The 21,586-nt window shown below is 50.1% G+C and overlaps 2 protein-coding genes across 2 annotated transcripts; one reads left to right on the top strand and one right to left on the bottom strand.

Moving 5' to 3' along the window:
- Positions 1–3,012: 3,012 nt before the first annotated feature.
- Positions 3,013–12,522, bottom strand: LOC137666562 (sentrin-specific protease 2-like). The gene is made up of 12 exons (XM_068406653.1): positions 12,387–12,522; positions 10,811–10,866; positions 10,513–10,640; positions 9,569–9,644; positions 8,998–9,031; positions 8,225–8,327; positions 7,527–7,658; positions 6,925–7,128; positions 6,717–6,796; positions 5,954–6,038; positions 4,408–4,503; positions 3,013–3,872 (listed from the first exon to the last, which is right to left on the bottom strand). Exons 1-12 carry the CDS (start codon positions 12,485–12,487, stop codon positions 3,810–3,812), a joined length of 1,158 nt encoding a protein of 385 aa, XP_068262754.1. The 5' UTR covers positions 12,488–12,522; the 3' UTR covers positions 3,013–3,809.
- A 299-nt stretch (positions 12,523–12,821) lies between these two features.
- On the top strand, positions 12,822–21,586 carry GPR160 (G protein-coupled receptor 160). Its single transcript, XM_068405945.1, has 2 exons — positions 12,822–13,023; positions 20,134–21,586. The coding sequence occupies exon 2, from the start codon at positions 20,188–20,190 to the stop codon at positions 21,205–21,207; it is 1,020 nt and encodes a 339-aa protein (XP_068262046.1). The 5' UTR covers positions 12,822–13,023; positions 20,134–20,187; the 3' UTR covers positions 21,208–21,586.

The following is a 21,586-nucleotide window of genomic DNA, read 5'->3' on the forward strand; positions in this document are numbered from 1 at the left end:
TGTTCCCACGTGGCTTGAGGTGTCCAAGATGTCAACATAAGATTTCCTGAAATACACAAAGGTGAGGCTTAAATGTATTCCTTCTGTTCAATTGAATAAAAGGGCAGATGGCAACTAGCTTCTGAAGCACAGCACGTCCCAAACAGGAAGAACTGGGGAAAAGTAAAGATTCAGTACTAACTACATTGGAAGCATACCCTATATCCTTCACATCATGGTAAAGAAGTTGTATTCATTATCTACAGCTACCCCTGTCTGAAGGAAACCTCCTGGCCTTAAATCAGGTAGCACTGGGGGTGAAGCAGAAGCAACATGCAGAAACTCTACTAGTCCCCTTTGGTCTTTCTATGTGACTTCAGAAGCCGCAGTGACCCGTGGGGCTGCAGGGCTGAGCTCCATCACAGAAGGGAAGAGAGGGTACAGCCCAATCCCTGTTCTGTGAGGACATCACTTTGTTAAGTCCTCTGTTTCTTTCAGAAACTGATTTGAAATTAGGTTTTTTTTTTTCCTTGTTCCTTTCCCCTTTGTCCTAAAATCCTACACTTACAGTGAAGTTGAACAAAAGAACCCAAAATACGAGCAACCAGCAGCAGGAAACAGTCTTGAAGAAGGAAGGAAGCATCTATGCAAATATCTTGCAACTGAACCATGACATGATCCTCTGAAAAATGCACAAACAGCTTCTGCAAGAGATCTGCTGTACCATTTCATGTACCCTCCTCCTGGAGGAGACTAGCTCCTGTCTTATTTTCACACGCAGCTGCCTGCATGCAAATACAAATTAATTTCTCAAACCTTTCTACAGCTGCAAATGAATATAAACGCAGCCTCTGAACAGAAAACAATCACTTGAGAGTAATTGGTGAGTTACGTAGCGATTTCTGCGGCCCCGGGAGGGCCGCTCTGCTCTGCCCTCGCCGCTCAGGTAACGACCGGCGTTCGCCTCCCGCGCCCGGAGCCGCTTCACTTCCTCCGTCTCAGCGGGGCTGTGTGGAGGGAGAGACCGAACACAACGTATTGAACTCTCTTCCTCAAAGCGGTTACTTGTTCCCTCAACGTGAGGGAAACGTGCCCCGCCCGCCGTGAGGAAGGGCCCGTCCCGGCTGGGGCTGCGCGCTGAAGCTGAGGCGGGGAACTGACGGGCGCCGCGCGGGGCCGGGCTCGGTGCGGGGCCGGGCTCGGTGCGGGCCGGGCGGGCCAGGCAGGCCGGGCCGCACCCGAGCCGCGCGGCGAGCCAAGCCCTTCCCTTCCCCACCCCGCCCGGGTCCCCCCCCGTGCCATGGGGAGGGGCGGAGATGGCCGCCGCCTGAGGTGGAGGAGGAGGGGCGGCGGCCGCAGCAGGTGGGGTGCTGAGCGAGGAGGGGCCGGCCCGGGCGGGAAGGCTCCTCGGGCGCCGCGGGAAGCCGCTCCCAGCCCGGGCGTCCCCTCAGAGCCCCCCCCCGGCCGCCGCCTCCCTCAGCCCGGCGGGGGCCGGAGCCCTGCAGAGAAGAAGAGAAACCCGCCGGAGGTGACGAGCGCCGGGCAGCTCGGCGGGGAGCCCCGCGGGCCCGCCGGGGAGGAGGGCGGCGGGGGTGCGGGCAGCCCTCGGCTGGTGGCAGAGGGGAGCCGGGACAGCAGGCACAAGCGCCGGGACCTCAAAGCCCCAAACCGCATCTTGTCATGCCCCCATGTTTGAGAAAGGTCCGGGGAGCAAAAAAAGTCTCTTCTCCACCATCCCCAGCCCCACGTGGTGAGGAAGAACTCCGCTCCTGGGTTAGACCCGGGCTGCTGGGTTTAGACCCCCGCTCCTGGGTTGGACCCCCCGCTCCTGGGTTGGACCCCCCGCTCCTGGGTTGGACCCGTGCTTACCAGCGCTGTAAAGCTCACTCTGATCCAGACCCCCACGTCCTTCCTGTGAGTAAGGCCCACGGCACGGGGCAGACGGCGGCATCGGCAGCGTGCAGAGCCGGCTGACGAGCATCCCCCCGCCCGGGGATGCAGCGTAGCTCTCGCTGTCCGCCTGCTCTCCCGGCAGCGTGGCAAAGCGCAAGCTCATCCCCCCTGAAAGGCCATTTACTACTGCAAAGCAAGGGCCTGGTCCTGCCCACAACTGTTCAGCCGAAGCCTGAGTTACCAGCCTTTTTCTCTCCGTGGGCTGTTCTCAGAGCAGCTTGTAGGGGCACAGCTGAAGGGCCAGAGCCCGCGCCACGAGCTCGTAGACAGAAGGGATAGTGATCCACCACCCAAGCCCCCTCTGCTGAAGGGGCATGCACCAGGAGGACCTGGAAAGCATCCTTACACCACGAGCCCCTCTGCAGGGGTTGTTTTGTTGTTTTTTTTGTTTGTTTTGTTGGGTATTTTTCCCCTCAAAAAGAAAAATCCTGCTTTTGTAAGCAGCAGACTGCAGGGTTGGCCTCAAAACTGCATCCCCCAATGACAAGAACTGAAGCTAAAGGATACTTAAAGCATTCAGCTACTGGGTCCTAGCCTTACTCAACAGGTAAAGTCCTCCGAGATCTCATGTCCACAAACCACGACAGGTGATTGCCTCTGGACCAGTTCTCTCTCTGGAGAATCTCTCCTGGTTTTGTGACGGATTCAGCTAATCAGTTTGAAAGCCAAGACTGATGCAGCTGCTCACCCCCAACACACATAAACCACCTTAGCAGCTGTCCCAGGAGAGCTGATCAATGCCACAATGACAGAAGGGATGTCCCCAAAATCCCCACCTTTCCCCCCAGAGCTGGGGAGAGGAGACACCTTGTCACCAGTGAGGAATCCCCTCACATCATGGTATCTGTGCCACCACAGAAACACTCTGACATGGTTATTTATCCAAGCATTCCAACATGTGGCTTCCAAACCAGCTATGGGGCAATCTATCCTCTGAGAGATCCAGAGAAAGATCCCCCACAGCAGTATTCCCAGGGTTGTGCTGCCTCATCTCACCCTGATTGCCCCTTCAGGATTTTGTGCTCCTGCCTAGAGTCTTCTTCCTCGTATAAATGAGCTAAAACATTGACACATCAGATCTTTCAATTAAAAAAAATTCACTCTCTGTCATTACCAGATAAGAGTTTCACTCCAGTAAGGCTTTTTATATAATTTATATCTTTTATTACAACAACAAGAAAATAAATACTTCTCTTTTCACATTAGATAACTCCCCAGAGACAAAAACAAACCAACCCACCCACCCCACCTACAAGGACTTCACTATGGATTTGTTACAATCAGATGATGGTAAACGCTTTCTTTCAAGGGTCATCACAAATCCAGTTTTAGGGAATCAAGTAGATCGTAATCCTGCAAGTAATTCTGCTCCGTCAGGGGGATTGGACTAGATGATCTTTCGAGGTCCTTTCCAATCCCTAACATTCTGTGATTATGTGATTATGTGATTCTGTAGCTATTTTAGAAAACTCTCTTTGAGGAAACAGTAGCTAAGCATGTTGAGCTTGGGAAGAGTAGCTCAGCTCACAAACACAGCTCTTAGCACCACCACAGCCCACTGGGCTGTTAACGCGTGCTGCCAGGTATGAGCGTCCATCTCCATGATGGAGGTTCACAGCGTTCGCTCTTAACCGTTCCCTTGGCGAGGTCACCACAACCTTCCTGGCTGGCACTTAAGGTGCATTAGCTAATTTCAAAGAGTTACTTTCTGTAAAAACCAGGGGGAAAGAAAAAAAAACAACCTTAACCACTAGTTCCTATCCTAAAGAAGAAAATTTGTGTGCTTGCTGCCTCTTCAAAGACAGTATTAGAAAAGTAACTAAAATAAGAGCTTGTCACCCGAAGGTGATCACAGTGTTACTGCAGTAGTGCATGTTTCACAGCAGCTGCTGATGGATTATTTCCCACACCATCCTCCTGCGGAAGAAAGGCATGTGCAACTGGAAAGAAAAGAAAAATCCATTAAATACAAAGTCACAGCAGAAAGAGGCAGAAAATATACATAAACATTCTTTAACACAAAGTTCCTTTTAAGAACTGTCACCAGTTGCCGTTTGGGTATGACGTGGGTTTCACCCCAGGAGGGTGATGTGACAACCCAACAAACCCAGATTTACTCGCCTACACCACAGCTTACAAGCACTTTAATAGAAGATCACTGCGCTGGAAAATAACCAGTGTCTTAACTGGTCAAAGGGTGAACCCCATTTCCCCAGAAGACACAAAGGCCAGACAGCACAAAGCCACCGGCTGCAGGATCTTGCCCAAGAGGAACCTCACTCACTCAGCTAGGAAGCAGAAACCAGACATAAGGATGGAGAACGCAGCCCTGCCCTGCTGAGCCAACCTCCAACCCCAGCCACCGCGCACCCAAACCGGAGAGAGGCGTGAAACCTCAGCCCCTGCCCCTGCAGAGCTTCTCCGGCTCTTCTATCTGTGTGAAAAAGTCTGGAGCTGTTTATAACCTTCACTCACCTGGTTAAAGGTCAGTGGTTTGTCTTGGGAGATGTACTCCGCGTATTTGCACATAAAAACCCCGCAGTCGCTTGCGTTGTACTGCTGAGGGATGTCCTAAGGAATGCAAAGGAGATGGAGAATTTTGTCTGTCTCAAAAGCAAAGCAATTTGGAAGGAGCACACATGACCCACCCCACCGATGCACTAACCAGACCCTCGTCAACCTACTCGCAACAATGTGCACACAAGGAACAGCCCCAATTAACCACACCTCATCCCTCCCCTCTGCTTCCTTCACCTGGATGTTACAATCCAAACCCTTGGCAGGCTGATAAGGGACAGCAGCCTTCCTCCCTGCAAGGTGTCTCGAGGTTTGCACAGTGTTGTGTGTCTTAAATCAGGCCTTTAGATACTGCTTTTTATTATTAACTTGTTGAGAAACATCAGCTCAACCCTCTGCTCTGTAACGTGCCACGATTTGTGCTCCAAACAAGAATAATTATCCCAAATCCAAACCTGATTTTTGAACAACAGCTAAACAGGTTCTTAAATTTGACTTGCAAAATGGGGGCAAAGCCAGATTCACCTAAATGTGGCAGACTAATTAAAAAAAAATAAAGTATTCAGCCAGCAAGGAGAGGCCCTGCTTAAAGATTTCATCCCAGCCTGGGTTCCTGCTCCGCTTGCAGCCTGAAGCGGTACCGTAAGAACACGAGATGCTTATGGCCATGCTCTAAAGGCTTATTAGAAAGTATTAAGACCATCGTGATGAGGAATTACAGTTCCCATTTCAGTCCCAAGCAGTTATAGAAATTTTCACATAATTAATGTAAAAGTTCTTATGAGTTAGGGAGACAAGGATCAATAGGGGTGAAATAGAATGAAGAATAGAATAATTAATATAAGTCTATCTGAATAAACACAGGTGGGCTTTCACAATCCATGAATATTGTTCTCAAAGCTCCTTGTGTAATCCTGACCTATGACTGAACAAATCATCAATCAAAGCTTAATGAGTAGCTAAGCAGGAGTAGGCCTAGAAGTATTACCTTGTGATGATTTTAGTAAAGGGGATGGATGGTTAACCTTTTCTTTACCTTAAACATTAATAGAAATAAAGTTCTAAATAGACTTTAGCTATTTTAGGTTAATACTTAGGAGACGCTGGCAGTGGAAACCAGACTCTGGTCAACCCGAATCAAGATGGGACGCTGATCACAGCAAGAACATTAAGGACGGGGTGTCGACTGGAGTCGGAGCGGAACCAGAACATAAAGATCAGCGTACTGATGGAAAAGAATGGACTTTTGTGGACTCCTGACAATGGACTTTTGTGGACTCTTGACGAAGGAAGAAAGAGGAATTGAAATAGTTAGTGGATTATTAATAGAAGCTCGTGAAAAGTTTATGATGTAATTGATTATTGGTTTCTGTATAAACCAATAGTGAATTTGAATCAGGTACCATTCACTGCGGTGGTGGTCCAACTCTGAGTTGTTTAATAAAACCAGCAAACCTAGAGACCCGGACTCTGCCAATTTTCTTTAACAGTAGTGCTCACGTACATCTGGCTCCATGCTCTGAAGAGTCCACTCTGAGACAGTCAGTGCCACTTTTCTTTTTTTACAGCTTTCTTCTTGCAGGTATCGGCTGTTTAAAACAAAACAAAAACCCCTCTTCACCTCTGGAATTTAGGCCAATAAAAAAGGAGCCGCTGCAGGATCACGGGAAGCGGAATGGCAGGACAGTAAAATGTCAGAGGATCCTCAGAGCAGCTGATTCAAGGCGTTTGGAGGAAAAATCCAAATCTTGACTTTACAAACACAGTGAGAGGCTGCGAGCTGATGGTTACTGATCAGCAATGAGAGCACCAATTCCAACAGAGACTTCCACAAAAGCATAAACTCATTGCTTAGCAGAGGTCAAACAACCCCAAATCATATATCAGCAGAGGAGGAAGAGAAAAACCAAGTAAGGAACCATAGTGCCATAAATCTACCACGTGCCTTAATCCCACACACCAGTTTTATCGGTTACTAACAAGGTCAGTCCATGTGTGCCACGGGGCTAGCACGTATCTGACAGTGACGCTTTGTCTGTGCATATAGTGGGAAGGTGGCAGAATAGAGGCAGCCAAGACCCTGGGCGGAGGGGACAATGTAAGACTGGGTAAGCAGCCAACGTCCCACAACTCGCAGCGAGGGAATCAAAGATTTCCGTTTCATTATCTACAAGAAATGCGAAAACTTGCAGTCGTGTTACAGGGACAAACCCCCCAAACCTTCTCATAATTCACAACATAAAAGCATTGACTGAGCAGTTACTTACAAGAAAATTTCACAGATCCAGTCTCCATTTCTTCCCAGTGAGTCATAGTATTTGACACTCTTCTCCCTGGTATCGATGGCCTGTTATTAAAAGGTGACTGTTAGACAAAGCGCAACCTTGTGCTGCACACACACCAAAATCTAAACGACTTTTCTTCCTATTTTTTTTCTCCCCATCCAATTCTAAATAAAAAGCCAGCTTGACTCACCACTAGAGTCCAGTGCTCTCTCAAGTGAACGGGCACTAAGATGATGTCACAACTGAAGAGATCCATACCTCTGGTCCACCTTTTTACTGCATTGTAGCCCCCAGAAAGTAGTTTGGGATAAAAGAAAGTGCTAAAAACATGGACTGTTGGATAGCCTTCCTTTTTACTTCTTTCCTTCACAAGATTCATGTAGAAATTAATGACCTGTACCACAAAGAGTAAACTTGAGATGTAAAATAAGACACTAGCTTACCAAATGAAAAATACAGCAACATGTCTTTGCTGGTCACCCCTAAGTACACAGCTGAGAGAACTCCAGCCTCAGCCATCAGCTTTTGTTCCAAGAATTTTGCACTTGGTTACTTCTGCAGTTTGGTACCTGCCACCCACTTCACTAACGTAGACTAACTCCTGGAAGCTGCATCATACAAGAAGTAAAGGAACTTACAGAAACACTAAGACCCTTAAGTACCTGAAATAAGAACCGTACAGGTATTTCTAGGCTCTGCAGTGGAGGTCATCAAATAACCTGAACTAACAGTGAAGGGGTACTTTTAAATAAATGCTGAATGACAGTATCACTGTGCTGCAGCTGGTCTTACCTCATCATCGAGCCATTGAAATTCCCTCAGAGTGCAGATGGATTCACGAGTGATCTCTAGTTTGAAGGCACTGCTCAGGACGTCACTTGGCAGACCTTGGCCAAATACGGCATCGACCTCTCTCTCCATGGCCTGAAATGAACAATTAAATGGGGAAGGACTTGTGAAACAGAGTACTCAGCACGCTGACCTGTGGGCAGCTGAAACAAGGCCTGTAAATTAAGCTCAGGTGACAGAGCAACTGGCTTTGCCAGTTTTTTTGCTCAGTTGGCAATAGCACTTTTTTATTTGTTTCGGCATCCTAACTTTGAACTTTAGAGCCCAGGTTTGCTTCAATTTGTTTTCACAAAGGGAGCTGATGTAAAACATGGATGTTTCTATCTAAGTCTGCTTAAGGAATTGCCATGGCCTGCTTCTCCCGTACTTTGGTATAACTTCTTCTCCCACATCAGCTAGGTTTATCAGGAATTTTCCAATAGCTCCTTCAGATATTGGAAGGAAAGGACAGGGAAAGACCTCTCAGATAGCCCTGTAAGGAAGGATTATCGGCAACAGAGTGGTTTTTTGCCCACCTTATCCTTTTAACGCTGCCATGTAAATATCACAGCTGAGCTAGGTTAAGGACACAATAGCAAAACAGCTTTGTCATAACTGCTAAGTCGTTTAATTTCAAAAGACACCTTTCTCACCCAGCGTACCTCTTCAGCAGTAGAGCAAAGCCTGCCTTCCAACTTCTTAATGAGTGGCCTCAGTGTTAAGGTGCCACCTAGTTTGGTGTGGTATTTGTCATTCCTGCTTGTGCTAAAAACATAAATGGCAAAAGAAGTAGTATCAAGAGAACATTCAAATATCCACCTCCTACAGTCCATACAGAAGACTAAAGACCCATGCAGGTGTGTTACTCCTACCATCATCCAACCCTCAGCTCTCCTAAAAGCTAGCACACTGGCACTGAAACGCAGCTACTGCTTGCCTCACAGAATCATTCTGGCAGAGATCTCTGGAGATCACCAGCATCCCCCAAACAGTAATCCCAAATGCAAGGTCAAGGCTAGTCCTTTTATCAAATCAGGAACTATTTTATGCCAAATATCATGGAGGTTTTTTTGACAAAAGGTTGTTGTTTTGTTTTTTCCTGTCAAATTAACTATTTAGGACCTTTTCACAAGCATTCCTGCTCTCAGCCTCTTCTCAAGTTCAACACTTCCTCCTACCACAGACCTTTATCTAATCTCCCATGTCTATGAAGTACCTAGATCTAAAGAATAAGTTTAAAGTTGGTTGGAGGAACAAAAAAATAAAAGCAGCTGGAGACCTCCCTTCATATAGCAGCCTGGAGGAGTTCCAGAATACCTTGGGAAAATGTTATTATCTGGACACGGATGCAAATGTTAGGCCACACAGAGGAAGTTCCAAGAATGAAAGACAGCAAACCTTTCAAAGAAGTCAAAGAAAACAGAAGGATTTTTACCTCAGACAAGTATTGGTTCCACAAGGGATATTATCTATGAGAGAAGAGCATAAGCCATCAGTAACTATAGAAGGAAACTGATGAGATTTATGAGTTTACAGTAAAGAGCTTCACCAAACATAATTTATTTTCATTTTCTCTCTCACATCATAATATTATTTGTGTTATGTTACTTTAGGATATTTCCAGATTTTCATATTGGCAACTACAGAAAGTTGTGCCCATAAGATATTGCCAGCCTAAAGCTGAAATAAAAAAGGGTTATTGGGAACTACTACCCACAATTAGCATTTAAAACAATTTACTTCTGGCAAGTTAACAGCAGACATATCGGAACTGAAGGACTGCATCCAAGGCAGCTCTTGTACTGAGATGACAAGATAAACGCCCGGCCCCAATCCAGAAGCAATCCAAGGATGCAGGGAAGAAACAGAGTTCGTACTCGAGTATTCCTAGATGCTACCTAGATAATGTGCCTTCAGTAATCTGTACGTAAGCCTAAAGGTAGAGTTGCACAGTACACAAGGTAGGGGGAAAAAGAAACAAGTTCGTAACTTGATGTCAGCCTTACCAACTTCTTCCAGCGCAGAATCTGCTGGTGTTTTAGTTGGTCTTTTAGGTGAAAAGCCATAAGAAACATACCGAATCTTAAATAAAAACAAAAAAAAGTACCAAGGTGAGTATAACCTGAATGTGAATCCAAGCAAACATAAACCTCCTGAAATGTAGTCAGCTCTGCTATGACTTGGAGACCATGATTTGCTGGTTCAGACTGCAGCAGAATGCAAATCTTTGCAGGATCTCTGACAAGTACACTTTAATTTTTTAATACAGGTTCTCATAGGCACAGTGATTAAAACAACACAAGCATATCACTGAGTTGTCCTCAGTCAGCTCCTAAACATTCCAAAGTGTGATAGCTTAGCCCTTGAAAAATGTATTTGGTACAAATAAGAGTTAATGACTCCCTCAGGAACAAATAATTAGAGCATGACAGCTTCTTATTCCTCTTATCCTCTTATGGGGCAGTAAGAAAAATAACACTACACCTTCAAACCAAACTAGGGAGTCAGACAGTTTGTGACTCATTTTCAGAGAGCCAAAGTCCTACAGGAATCCTGTCCTGGATTGGTGGACAACGAACCTAGCAGAAAGAGGTTTATCCAGAGGAAGTATGCAGTTTTTCTTGTACTGTAATGTATTTTGACTCGTTAACTACAAGCTTGAGAAAAAGAATAACAGTTAACAAACACACTAAAAATATAAACTTGAACAATTGCAAAGTATCTGGAAGACAACAAACATTTAGCTCCTTCCTCAGCTGCAAGTGCTAGGGCAGAGGACGCAAACTCGAGTAAGGCAAGCCTAGCGTGTGAGAGCTGCCTGGGATAAACAGAGAACCACCACCTCCTGCCGTACAGGCTCGGAGCAGGCCCAGCTTCAAGATGCGTTGGGGAGAGCCGTTTCCTCTTTCACCTTGCACAGATTCTACCTACTTTCAAAATTCTCGCTAACCTTTTCCGCAGGCTTTGTGGTTGGAGCGACATTGCTGACTGAAGCCGCCTGGCTTGTTGCCTCGTCTGGCAACTTCACCCCAGCAGAAACTTCTTCAACTTTATTTTCACCCTTAAAGGCAGCTGAATCTAGAAAAGCAAAGACAGGCCATTCAGAAGGGGATCTGGATTTCTGTTTGCATTAAAGCCCATCTCCTTAATCCCACCTAAAGCAGCGTAACTCATTTCAAGTTACACACCCTTCTGCCACCAGCAGAAGAAAAATCAGGCATATTAAATACCTCTGTAATGTGCAATACCTGATTTTTTCTTTTTTGATTGAGTCTCGTCAGGATCTTTTAGAGGTGACTCAGAACTGAGGAAAGAACACACAGAACAGTGTTTTACAACCATGAGTAAGCTTCTAACAGGCTGACTTCCCTTCACAGGGCCCACACTTCCAAAGTGAGTCTTCATATCCCAAAGATCTCCCCCTCCAAGCGCCCCTCGGATCATCTCAGACACATCCCCCCAACTGCCACCACTGAGCATCTCTCAACAACACCCCCCACCTCTCCCACTCAATGCACTGCTCACAGAGAGCTAATTATCCCACTAAAACATATTAGGTCTCTTTTTCTCATTCCTTTAATGCTTCCTAATGTTTTACGTTTGTTCCTATCACCAAAAAAATGCTTAATATGCAAAGTTTGCCTCTTTCCTCAAGGAAAGCAGCATACCAGAGATTACGAAGCCATCTCAGTTCCTAAGTCACTACACTGAGTCGCAAAGAAAAGCCTGAGTAGGACAGGAAATAAAAGGTGGGAAAGCAACTTGTGTGTACCTCCACTTAAATAACTTGCTGCTAAATCAGTGCTCGTGAACTAGCTCTTGAAATACTTCTTAGCTGCACCCTTTCTTACAAAGCACAAGTCCAAGTGTTACATTGCTCGATAACAATGATAAAATCTAGTAAAAATTTTGACTTTGGGAACAGAGCCCAAAGGTTGTTCCTAGTTTTAGGTTTGTTTTCTTTTTCTATTTGCCTCCAAAAATGCCATGACAGACCGGCAAGGATTCTTTGAAGAATTCTTTGGTCTTTCTTACAGAAAATAATTTCTTTTCAACTGTAATACCCCCAAACCCTTCTGCTATCATCGATTCTGGACTTTCGTATCAGGAGCACAAAAAGTAACTGCTATCCTTAACGGCACCTTTCACCATCCTCCTTTCTTCCACTCCACATACATACCATATCCTTACACCATGACTTTCCTCCATCCAATGTATCTCCCATACTGTTCCCTGCTCCTTCAACACACATACTCTCCACCCCTCTTCTTCTTTTCAAACCCTCACCGTGCAGATGGAAAGCAAACGAGGGGCTGAGTTTGCCAACGGACTTATGGGGAACATCTGGAACCCGCAATCAGCTCAGCATCACACGTGAACAACTGTAACCGCGGGCACACAGCGACTCGACAGCGGTGGGAGCCACGGCCGGCCACAGAGCCCCCCAACCCGGCCAGGAGGGGTGCGGGGTGCTCCACCACCGCCCTGCCAAAGCGGAGGGGGCGGGGGATGGCCTGGAGCTCACGGGAGCCTCTCAGGAGCCCTACCGCCCCGGACGCGGGGGGGGTCTGGGCGGGCAGAGGGGCCGGGCCCGGCCCAGGGGCGGGCAGCCAGAGCGAGGGGCAAACACCCGAGCTCACCATGCGACTGACACCGCTCCCGCCCGCGGCTCCAGCACCTCAGGCCGAGGCGCCGGGCGCGTCCCCGCTCCCGCCAAGCAGGCCCCTGGGGGGTCCCGCAGGCCCCACCCCGGGGAAGCCACGGGGGCTGGCCATGGGCCGACGCCCCTGGGGCTGCCGTAAGGCGGCGGGGCGGCTCGCTGACCTGTGGGACGGCCTCTTGCGCGGCGGCGGGGCCGGGGGAGGCGCGGGGCGGCGGGCGGCGGCGAGGAGGGCGCCGAGGGCCCCGAGGAGCCATTGGTACATAGGCCCCGGCCGCCCGCGGCGCAAGCGCGCCCATCGCGCGCGACTCCCGCCCCGCGCACGCGCAGGGCCGCCTCCCCGCTGGTTCCCGCCCGCCCCTGGCCCGCGGGCAGCGCGGGGGACCGGCCCCCGCCCCTCACAGGCCGGCCGGGGGCGGAGCAGTGCCAGCCCGCATGCGTGTTGCCATTTTTCCCTCACCCGAGGTGGCCATTAACGGCCCGCCCCGTCCCCCTTACCCCCGCCCACTGGGCCGGCCCCGTCCCGCCCCGTCGGCCTCGGCCGGCCCTCCGTGCCCTCCCTCAGCGGGGCGGGGCACTTTCCCTGCTCAAAAGGCCTCAAAGCGGGCTCTAGCGAGGCACTCAGCGCGTGCCTGGCCGCCGGGAGCTGGCGGGACCGCGGGGAGAGGGCGGCGTTCCATGAGGGAAAGAGCCCACGTCCCGGTGAGGATGGAGCCGGCACCCCGTGGGGGAAGAAGCCAGCGTACCGTGGGCGGAGGAGCCCCCTCTCGCCCCCAGGAAGCCCCTGGAGGACACCGGCAGGTGAGCCCGGGCGCGGGGCGGGCCCTGAGCGCTCCCTGGCGGTGCCTCTCCCCGCAGGCGCTGAGGCGATCGGACTCCGGGGCTTACCGAGCCCTGCACCAACTCGGCGCCCAGCGCTCTGCGCCTGTCCCCTTGGGTGCTTCCGCCGGAGCGGCCGCCTGATCCATAGCCGCAGCGCGACAGAGCGGACCCCGGAGCGTCCGGGGCTGGAGCACCGCAACTAGAGCCGTGACGTAGCCAGGTGCCAACCGCGCTACCCTGGGGAGCCACCGGCCTCCGCTCCCGACCCCGCCGCTCCGGGGTTGCCTGGCACCGCGTCCCCGGGGGGGTTGGATCCCGGGGGGGGTTCGCCTGGCTTTTACAGGGACCCCCCGCCATGCCCCACCGATAACCGGGCTGTTTAATACGGCGTCTCCCCGTTCTCAGCTGTCAGCTCCGCGGTGGGGAGCTGCGGGTGCTGCTGCGGCCGCGGCCCGGAGACACGCGGGCACGTCGGGAGTGAAAGTGATTTTATTGAGTTCTGAAGAAGGCAGTTGCGGAGAGAACCGGGCGGATTTAAAGCGCTGGGGGCCGGAATGGCTTTGGGGGGGGGGGGAGCCCTTGTCGCTTTTCACACCCGCGCGGAGTCGGAGTGGCGGTGGGGTCTGGGTGGATTGATTTAAAACGACTTTGCTTATTAGTTAATTACCGCCCTGTTCATGCTTCGGGGCTTTGGCTGAGGAAGGTGCTTGAGCGTGCGGGCTGCGAGCGTGCGGGCTGCGAGCAGGCTTAAATACGTGTCTTGGCCACCCCGCAGAGCGGCACCCAGGGTGTGAATGGGCTCCTTGCGTCCTGACTGCTCGAGCGGGGTGGCTGCACCCCAAAACTCCCCAGAACTCCCTAAAACTTCCCAAACCTCTGGCTCCCAAGGAAGGATGGAGGAAGCACAAGTTAAAACCCCGCGGTGCTTCATTTGCAGCTCCTTCTTCAGCCCATCCTTAATTACAGCTGGGCTCGTCCTGTAATTAAACACTTTATGAGATCACAGAATCAGTGAGGTTGGAAGAGCCCTCTGGGATCGAGTCCAACCGTTGCCCTGACACCACCACATCAACTAGACCATGGCACTAAGTGCCATGTCCAGTCTTTTCTTAAACACATCCAGAGATGGTGACTCCACCACCTCTCTGGGCAGCCCCTTCCAATGGCTAATGACCCTTTCTGAGAAGAAATGCTTCCTAATGTCCAACCTGAACCTCCCCTGGCGAAGCTTGAGGCTGTGTCCTCTTGTCCTATCGCTAGTTGCCTGGGAGAAGATGCTGTTGAGGCTGGGGGAGGGGGGGACACAGACGACAACGACTCGGGGTGCCCACCCTGACCCCCGGCTCTTCTTTCCCCAAGACTGCACAGCGCAAGATCAGGGAAATCGTTCGGCAGGAGCAGAAACACGCTCAGGGAGCGGCGGCCTCGCAGCCCAGCAAGTGACGCTCCCGCCTGGCGCCGCCCGATGAATGTAACCCCAACCAAAGACCCCCCCGATGCGGCCGGGGCGCTGCGAGGATGCGCACGGGGGAGGGCTCTTGCATCGCCTCCCGACGCTGTCCCTTTAGTTGGACTAACACAGGCAGAGAGATGAGACAGAGAGATTTTTTTTTTTTCTTTTTAAATTTCCTAAAAGCCACCTGTTTCCTCCAGGAGCTCGCCTGGCTTCGGGGGGGCGGAGGGGCTGCTCAGTGATTTTGAGACAATATATTGATAACAAAACTAATGTTTTTTAAGTTTTTTTAAGATTTTTTTTTTGTTTATTTTTTTTTTTTAATTTCAGAGGGGTCAGGGAGGGAGGGAGATGTTTGTTTTTAGCAAAAAAAGCCAGCTTTTGGAGAGTTTTAAGGAAAGGAGCTGGTCCGTTGGTTCTCTAATGCACAGTAGAGCAGAGATGGGGTGGAGGGGGGAAATAAAATACTAAGTAAGTGTTAAAAAGCGATTTCTTAAGGGCTTAGAGAAGAGCAGTGAGCAGTGCCTGTCTGAGCCAACGGAAGGGATCCCGTCTCCTCCACGAGACATTTCTCTCGTGCTCTTTGCTTCACAGTGTCCAAAAACTGGGGAGTCACGTCCGTTCTGTCCCCCCCCTTTGTCTGTCTGTCCCCTCCCTGGCCGTGCTCAGCACTACCATCCCTGGGAACCGAGGGGCAGAGAGCCCTGTTGCAGGGAAAGGAGGGGGAAATGCGGGGGCAAACCAGATTTCCAAGAGGCTGGGGAAAAAAAAAACCCAACTAGCAAAATTTTTAAAAAATTATATTAAAAACAACCCCCCCTGACACACGCATCCACCCACACACCAAAACTACCTCAGGTTCTCGTACCTCAGCACCTTTTGCTTTTGTTGCCCTTTTAGAGATTTTTTTTTTGTATGCCTTGTAAAACTGATAGTTGGAGCATTTTTTTTATTTTTTAAATAAAAAAAAACCACTGAGTTGGAAAAAAAAAAATGATCTTCAGCTGCGAGGCAGGAGAAGGAAACCAGCCCATGTGTCCCAGAGCTCTGCCATAGTGTCCTTCTGCTAGCTGAGAGCCAGTGGCCATTCCTTCGGAGAAAGCTTGAGAAATGTAGTAAAAAGAAACAAAAAAAGGGAAAAAGAAAAAAAAACATAAAAAAAGGTAGAAAGAAAGTAAAAACAGCAGTGAAACGTGATGGGGAAGAGGAGGGGTGGGAGCAGCAGGTCCTGTGCCGCTGGGGTGAGGTGCTGGTGCCAGCGCCCGACCCACGGGCTTGTGTTTGTCCTCTACTGCAAAGTGTTCTGTGAAAAAAAAAAAAAAAAAAAACAAACCACCAAACCCATCACCCAGTGATAACAACACCAACAAAAAGAGAAACACATCCAGCTAACCCGAGCCTGAGCTTGCTCTCTGTTGCTTTCTTTCGAGTGCCTTGTGTTGGCCACGGCCAAGCTGAGCTTGGGGAGGGGGTTCCCCCATGGCCACCCTGTTGCCCTGGCACTGGGCACTCCCAGCCAAGCTGCCGGGGAGAAGGGGGTGATGAGGAGGGTTTTTTTTGGGGGGGGGAAGTGGGAGAGTGTTTGCAGGCAGTGCCTTGCATTGCTTTACCCAGTCCCCTGGGGAGGTGGCAGGGCCAGGGCAGGTGGCAGGGCAGCATCCCATGGGGAAAAAGACCAAACTGGGGCTGGGTTGGTCTTTGCATGAAATAGGGGGTAGGTCTGTGCCTGGGCGTCACCTGGGGTGCCGTGGTGAGGGAACCCCCCCCAGAGTTGTGTGACTTCCCTCCCACCCATCAGGCGCTGGGGGCACAGTGCTACCGGAGAGGTGGCCCCTGGGACGGGCAGGCTCTCGTGCCACCGGTGTAACATCTAGAGACTCGCACTAGCAGCTCCTGCTCAGTCAACCAGTTTGGACGAGCATGCAGCGGAGGCAGAGGAGTGGCAGTACTGGGCTCTGGACTGTTTAGCACAGGGCAGGTGCTGCAGCATCGAACTCACAGGCTTCCAAGCCTCTCATTAGATTTAGCCCTGAATTACCAAAACATAAAGGGAAAAAGTAAAGGTGTCACAGCGTTACAGCTGTATTGCGTACACGCAGCAGTCGGGAAACCACAGCCAATTAACTTGAGAAGCACAGCTCAGGACCCTCAGCAAGCCACGCCTGTGGTAGGATGTGCTTCTATCCCACACACGTTGGTAGATGGGAATGAAAACAACAAATGGAAAACTAAATCAGTAATTTGATCTGGAAGAGATGAAAAGCTGTTACTGTGAATTTTAAAATTCTATTAAGTAGATTGCTACAGGATGGCCAAGCTAAAAAGCCAAGCCATTTAGAAGGTTTTATATATACTTTCAGGATTATCTGCTTTAATTCATCATTATCTTAAAACAAATAATGGGTATTCCTTAACCTCTCTCCTAAACTTTTCTTAATTGCTAAGAATCTCTGAGGAAGACAGAATTGAGAGAGGCCTTTATAAAAAAATATTTTTGCCAAGGTAACATTCACAGTAAAATATTCCTTGATATTTACTGTATTGCCCTTTAACCGTATCATTACCAGAATGTAGTTGCCAGTTAAATAGGAAGTTCCTCTGTGGAAGAGAATAAATATGCAGCACTGAGGAGTTGTACAATTTTGTGTTGTATTTCAAGACCAGAAGCGTTCTATAAAAACATTACTGTTTGAACTGTGTTGCAAATACACCATTGGCTGAATTCTGGAATATTCACATTTTGATGCCTTAATCAATTATAAAAGTAGTGATACGCTGCAAAAAGGTGATTTGTCACATATTTAGAAGCAGTACAGGACGGGAGAGTACAGTGTTCAGTACAGGACGGGTATGTGGAAGCCCACAAATCCAGGGCATTTCACTGCAGTCATGCCCTGAGGTAAACCATGCTCTTCCCCACGGAGGGCTCTGTGGACGGGGACAGCAGATCCACACGGAGAGTTCTTCCAGCTGTGAGACCAGAAAAGAAACAGAAATTAGTTCTTCCAACGTCTGCTGGCTACTGTCAGGGACATCTGGGGAGGGGATCAGCATTCCTGCTTGTTGTGACTGACTAACTGTGAGGGTGGTGAGACACTGGCCCAGGTTGCCCAGAGAAGTTGTGGATGCTCCTCCCTGGCAGTGTTCAAGGCCAGGTTGGATGGGGCTTGGAGCAACCTGGTCTAGTGGAAGGCGTCCCTGCCCGTGGCAGGGGGGTTGGAACTGGATGAGCTTTAAGGTCCCTTCCGACCCAAACCAGTCTGGGGTTCTATGATTCTATGAAACCGGTGACAACTTACCAACAGGGCTCTGAGTCCCCGAGCCAAGGTGGGGGGTAGACACCCCGTGTGTGAGCACAGAGCTTCGTAAACGAAGCACCTTGTGGTCGCTGCCACGCGAGACACCGCTGCCACCGAGTACCGGGGGCGGCCGCTCGCCTGCCCCGAGGGCCCGGGCTCTCACCGACACCCGCTGAGGTCACACATGGAGAACAGAAAATGTTCATCCGCCGCGTTGTGTAGCGATTTCTGCGGCCCCGGGAGGGCCGCTCTGCTCTGCCCTCGCCGCTCAGGTAACGACCGGCGTTCGCCTCCCGCGCCCGGAGCCGCTTCACTTCCTCCGTCTCAGCGGGGCTGTGTGGAGGGAGAGACCGAACACAACGTATTGAACTCTCTTCCTCAAAGCGGTTACTTGTTCCTTCAACGTGAGCCCCTCACCGCCGTGCCCCGCCCGCCGTGAGGAAGGGCCCGTCCCGGCTGGGGCTGCGCGCTGAAGCTGAGGCGGGGAACTGGCGGGCTCGGTGCGGGGCCGGGCTCGGTGCGGGGGCGGGCTCGGTGCGGGCCGGGCTCGGTGCGGGGCCAGGCGGGCCGGGCCGCACCCGAGGCGCGCGGCGAGCCGAGCCCTTCCCTTCCCCACCCCGCCCGGGTCCCCCCCCGTGCCATGGGGAGGGGCGGAGATGGCCGCCGCCTGAGGTGGCCGCGGCAGCGCGGCGCGGGAGGCCGGGAACGGTCCCCGCAGCACAGGCCGAGGAGGAGCGCGGAGGGGCGGCGGCCGCAGCAGGTGGGGTGCTGAGCGGGGAGGGGCCGGCCCGGGCGGGAAGGCTCCTCGGGCGCCGCGGGAAGCCGCTCCCAGCCCGGGCGTCCCCTCAGAGCCCCCCGCCCCCGGCCGCCGCCTCCCTCAGCCCGGCGGGGGCCGGAGCCCTGCAGAGAAGAAGAGAAACCCGCCGGAGGTGAGGAGCGCCGGGCAGCTCGGCGGGGAGCCCCGCGGGCCCGCCGGAGAGGAGGGCGGCGGAGGCGCGGGCAGCCCTCGGCTGGTGGCAGAGGGGAGCCGGGACAGCAGGCACAAGCACCCTGTGCCCGCAGGACGAGCGCTGTTCAGCAGCGGTGCTACCAACGGCCCCGCTGCGCTGCGCGGGTGTCAGCACAGCGGGCGAAAGGCCGAGCCACTGTAACCAGGTGATTTTGTGTTACAATAACACACACGGGTTTCAGTGAGCGCTCACAGAGTGTGACGCTGTTTGGCATGCAGGTTTCCTCCTTTCTGCATGCACAAGTGCAGCATCCAGTATACAAAGACAAGATACACACGGAAGGCTATTTTAAGTTGTGTAGGATGTATTTGGTTTTAGAGGTTGAAATGTACTTGTGCAGATGACTAGTGAAGCAGCCAGGTAGGCTTGTAACCAAGCTGAGTGGTAGCTGGTGGGTACATCTCAAGCTGTACTTCTGGTTGTGCCTCTCATTCTGCTCTTCAGGAGACACTAACTCAAATGTTCACTAACTCTGGCAAGCTGGTAATAAACTGTAGGTGTCTAATGTTTAAATACAAGTGATTCACTGCTCACAGAGGTCCTAAGAGGCAATTCCTTTTTACAGCTGCCTTGGCTTCTCAGCTTTTCTGTGCTGTCACTGAGAATGCTGACACCACCCTGCTTCTTTAGGAAAGAGAGAAAAAAGCATGTCTGGCTTTGTCTAGTGTGTCTTGCTGACATACACGAAGCCATCCTGTGTTCATTTTCCTTAGGAATTAACACAGGGAAAAGAGTTATCGTAAGGAAACTTACAGAAGTCTAAGAGGAAAAACAGCTGTTCTGAGGTATCTATCATTGTAGTGCATTGCTAAAGGATGAATAAAAAAAGCTCAATCAACTATTGAAGCTTGTGTGCTTTGGATTGCCACAGAGTTTCAGGATTTTAGCACCTAAAAAGGCTGAGTTGGGTTGATGCTTTTTCTGCTTTCAGGATATTTCTGCAGCCTCAATTCCGTATAGATTCTATGAGCATAATGAACTGCGAGGCCATACTGAAACATCTCCTGGACAGAAAGACCCCTCGTGCTTTCTAAAGGAAAGGAACACAGTCAACCTTACTTCCTAAACCTTTCCTTAGGAAAGCAGCTAGAAAAGTAACATAGGTTTGTGTTGACTTTTTAACTCACAAGAGAACATAATTTGAAGAAGATAAAATGTAGATGCTTCTTGACAGTTTAATGATGTGTTAGTGAAGCTATTTACTCTTAATTAAGGAGCCTGGAAAATTCAGATGTAAATTCGGTAGTTGCTATGATGGAAAATTAACTAATTGGTAGAGGTACTCCAGAAATAAATTTTTACAAAGCTTTTTTTTTTTCCTTTTCAGATATGAAGGACTGTGCCCCATGATACTGATTTTGCTGGTTCTCACCGTTGGAGGATGGCTGCCATACTCTGTGAAAATTGCTCTGGTCAGTACCACTACACCCAGGTCAACCAACCTTTTGAAATCAGCTGCATGTTGCTCCTGATTATGTTTGGAAAAGTGTTCCTTGATTTCTTTATGTTGCAAGTTAAGCAAAAAAATGTGAAGGTTAGTTTTATGGGATACTTTTCTGTTTCACTGGCACTTCTCGATTTCACACTGCTGATGAGTATATTTTTCATTTTCTATTTTGAGGACTTTGCACTCTGGGGTGTACGATTTACAAAGTACCACATTTGTCTGTTCACTCACATCTTTTCTCTTACCTACGGTATTTTGCATTACCCAGTGTATATTGTGGCTGGTCTGGATTATTACGTGACTGTAGCCCAAACCTCTCAGTTTCCTAAAAGAAGTCAGAGATTACTTTATGTTTTTGCTGTGGTTGTTATATGGATTTCAGGGTTTTTTTGTATTCTGAAAGTTCCCGCTGTCTATGAAGAACTAGAAATTCAGAACCGTTTTTCTCCTTATCAGTGCCCTCTCTATGCCAGCATGCAGAGTTACTCAGTCTCAGTTGCCACACTGCTGCTCATAGGCGCAGCTCTCCTGGCTTGCTGGAAGGAGGTTATAACCATGCTGCTGTCTGTCAGGGTAGTTTCCTTTGCCAGTGAGCCTGTTCTGATGTTCTCATGTGTGGCTAACAACAATGGCACGTCCTTTAAGTGGCAGCTCCTGACCAGACTCCTCATCTGTTTTCTTGGCACTTGGGCACCTTTTGTTCTTCTTCAAATTATCATTTTGTTTCTCGGAGCTCGGATTCCAGCCTACATGGAGATGAACGTCCCCTGGCTGTACTTCATCAACAGCTTTCTCATCGCAGCAGCGTACTGGTGTCGATGTCACGATGTTGAATTGACAGAGGAGATGTGGTCCACAGATCCGTTTGTCAGCTGGAAATTCTGCTTTATGCCGTTGAACAATGAAAACACAGAGCCAGCTGATAAGGCAGGCACAGTAATTGTGATCTGTTAGTGAGCTGCTGACTGAAAAGACTGCGGAGCAGTGCTGGGTGACAGAAGTGTGTACTCTGACCATGTCCTTACAGATAACACAAGGAAACGTCTCCAGAGCTACAATCCATGGAAAAACGTCCAACATCCACCAACATTGTAACGAATATTGCACCAGAGTGTGGGACACTGCATGCTTCCGCACTGGGTTCCACTGGGCAGCGAGCACCTGCCTGTTCAGAGAATTTAACTTGCACATACAGGTTTAAGAAAAGACCACTACTTATATAAAACAAGTTTTCAGTTAAACCTTATGTTTATGACAAGAATTTTACACTTGCTTTAAATGGAATGATCTCAGGTTTTATAGTATAAAATGCAATAAAGTCTTTTTCAAAACT

The sequence above is a fragment of the Nyctibius grandis genome, chromosome 8 (genome assembly GCF_013368605.1).
Source record: "Nyctibius grandis isolate bNycGra1 chromosome 8, bNycGra1.pri, whole genome shotgun sequence".
NCBI classification, from domain to species: Eukaryota; Metazoa; Chordata; class Aves; order Nyctibiiformes; family Nyctibiidae; genus Nyctibius; species Nyctibius grandis.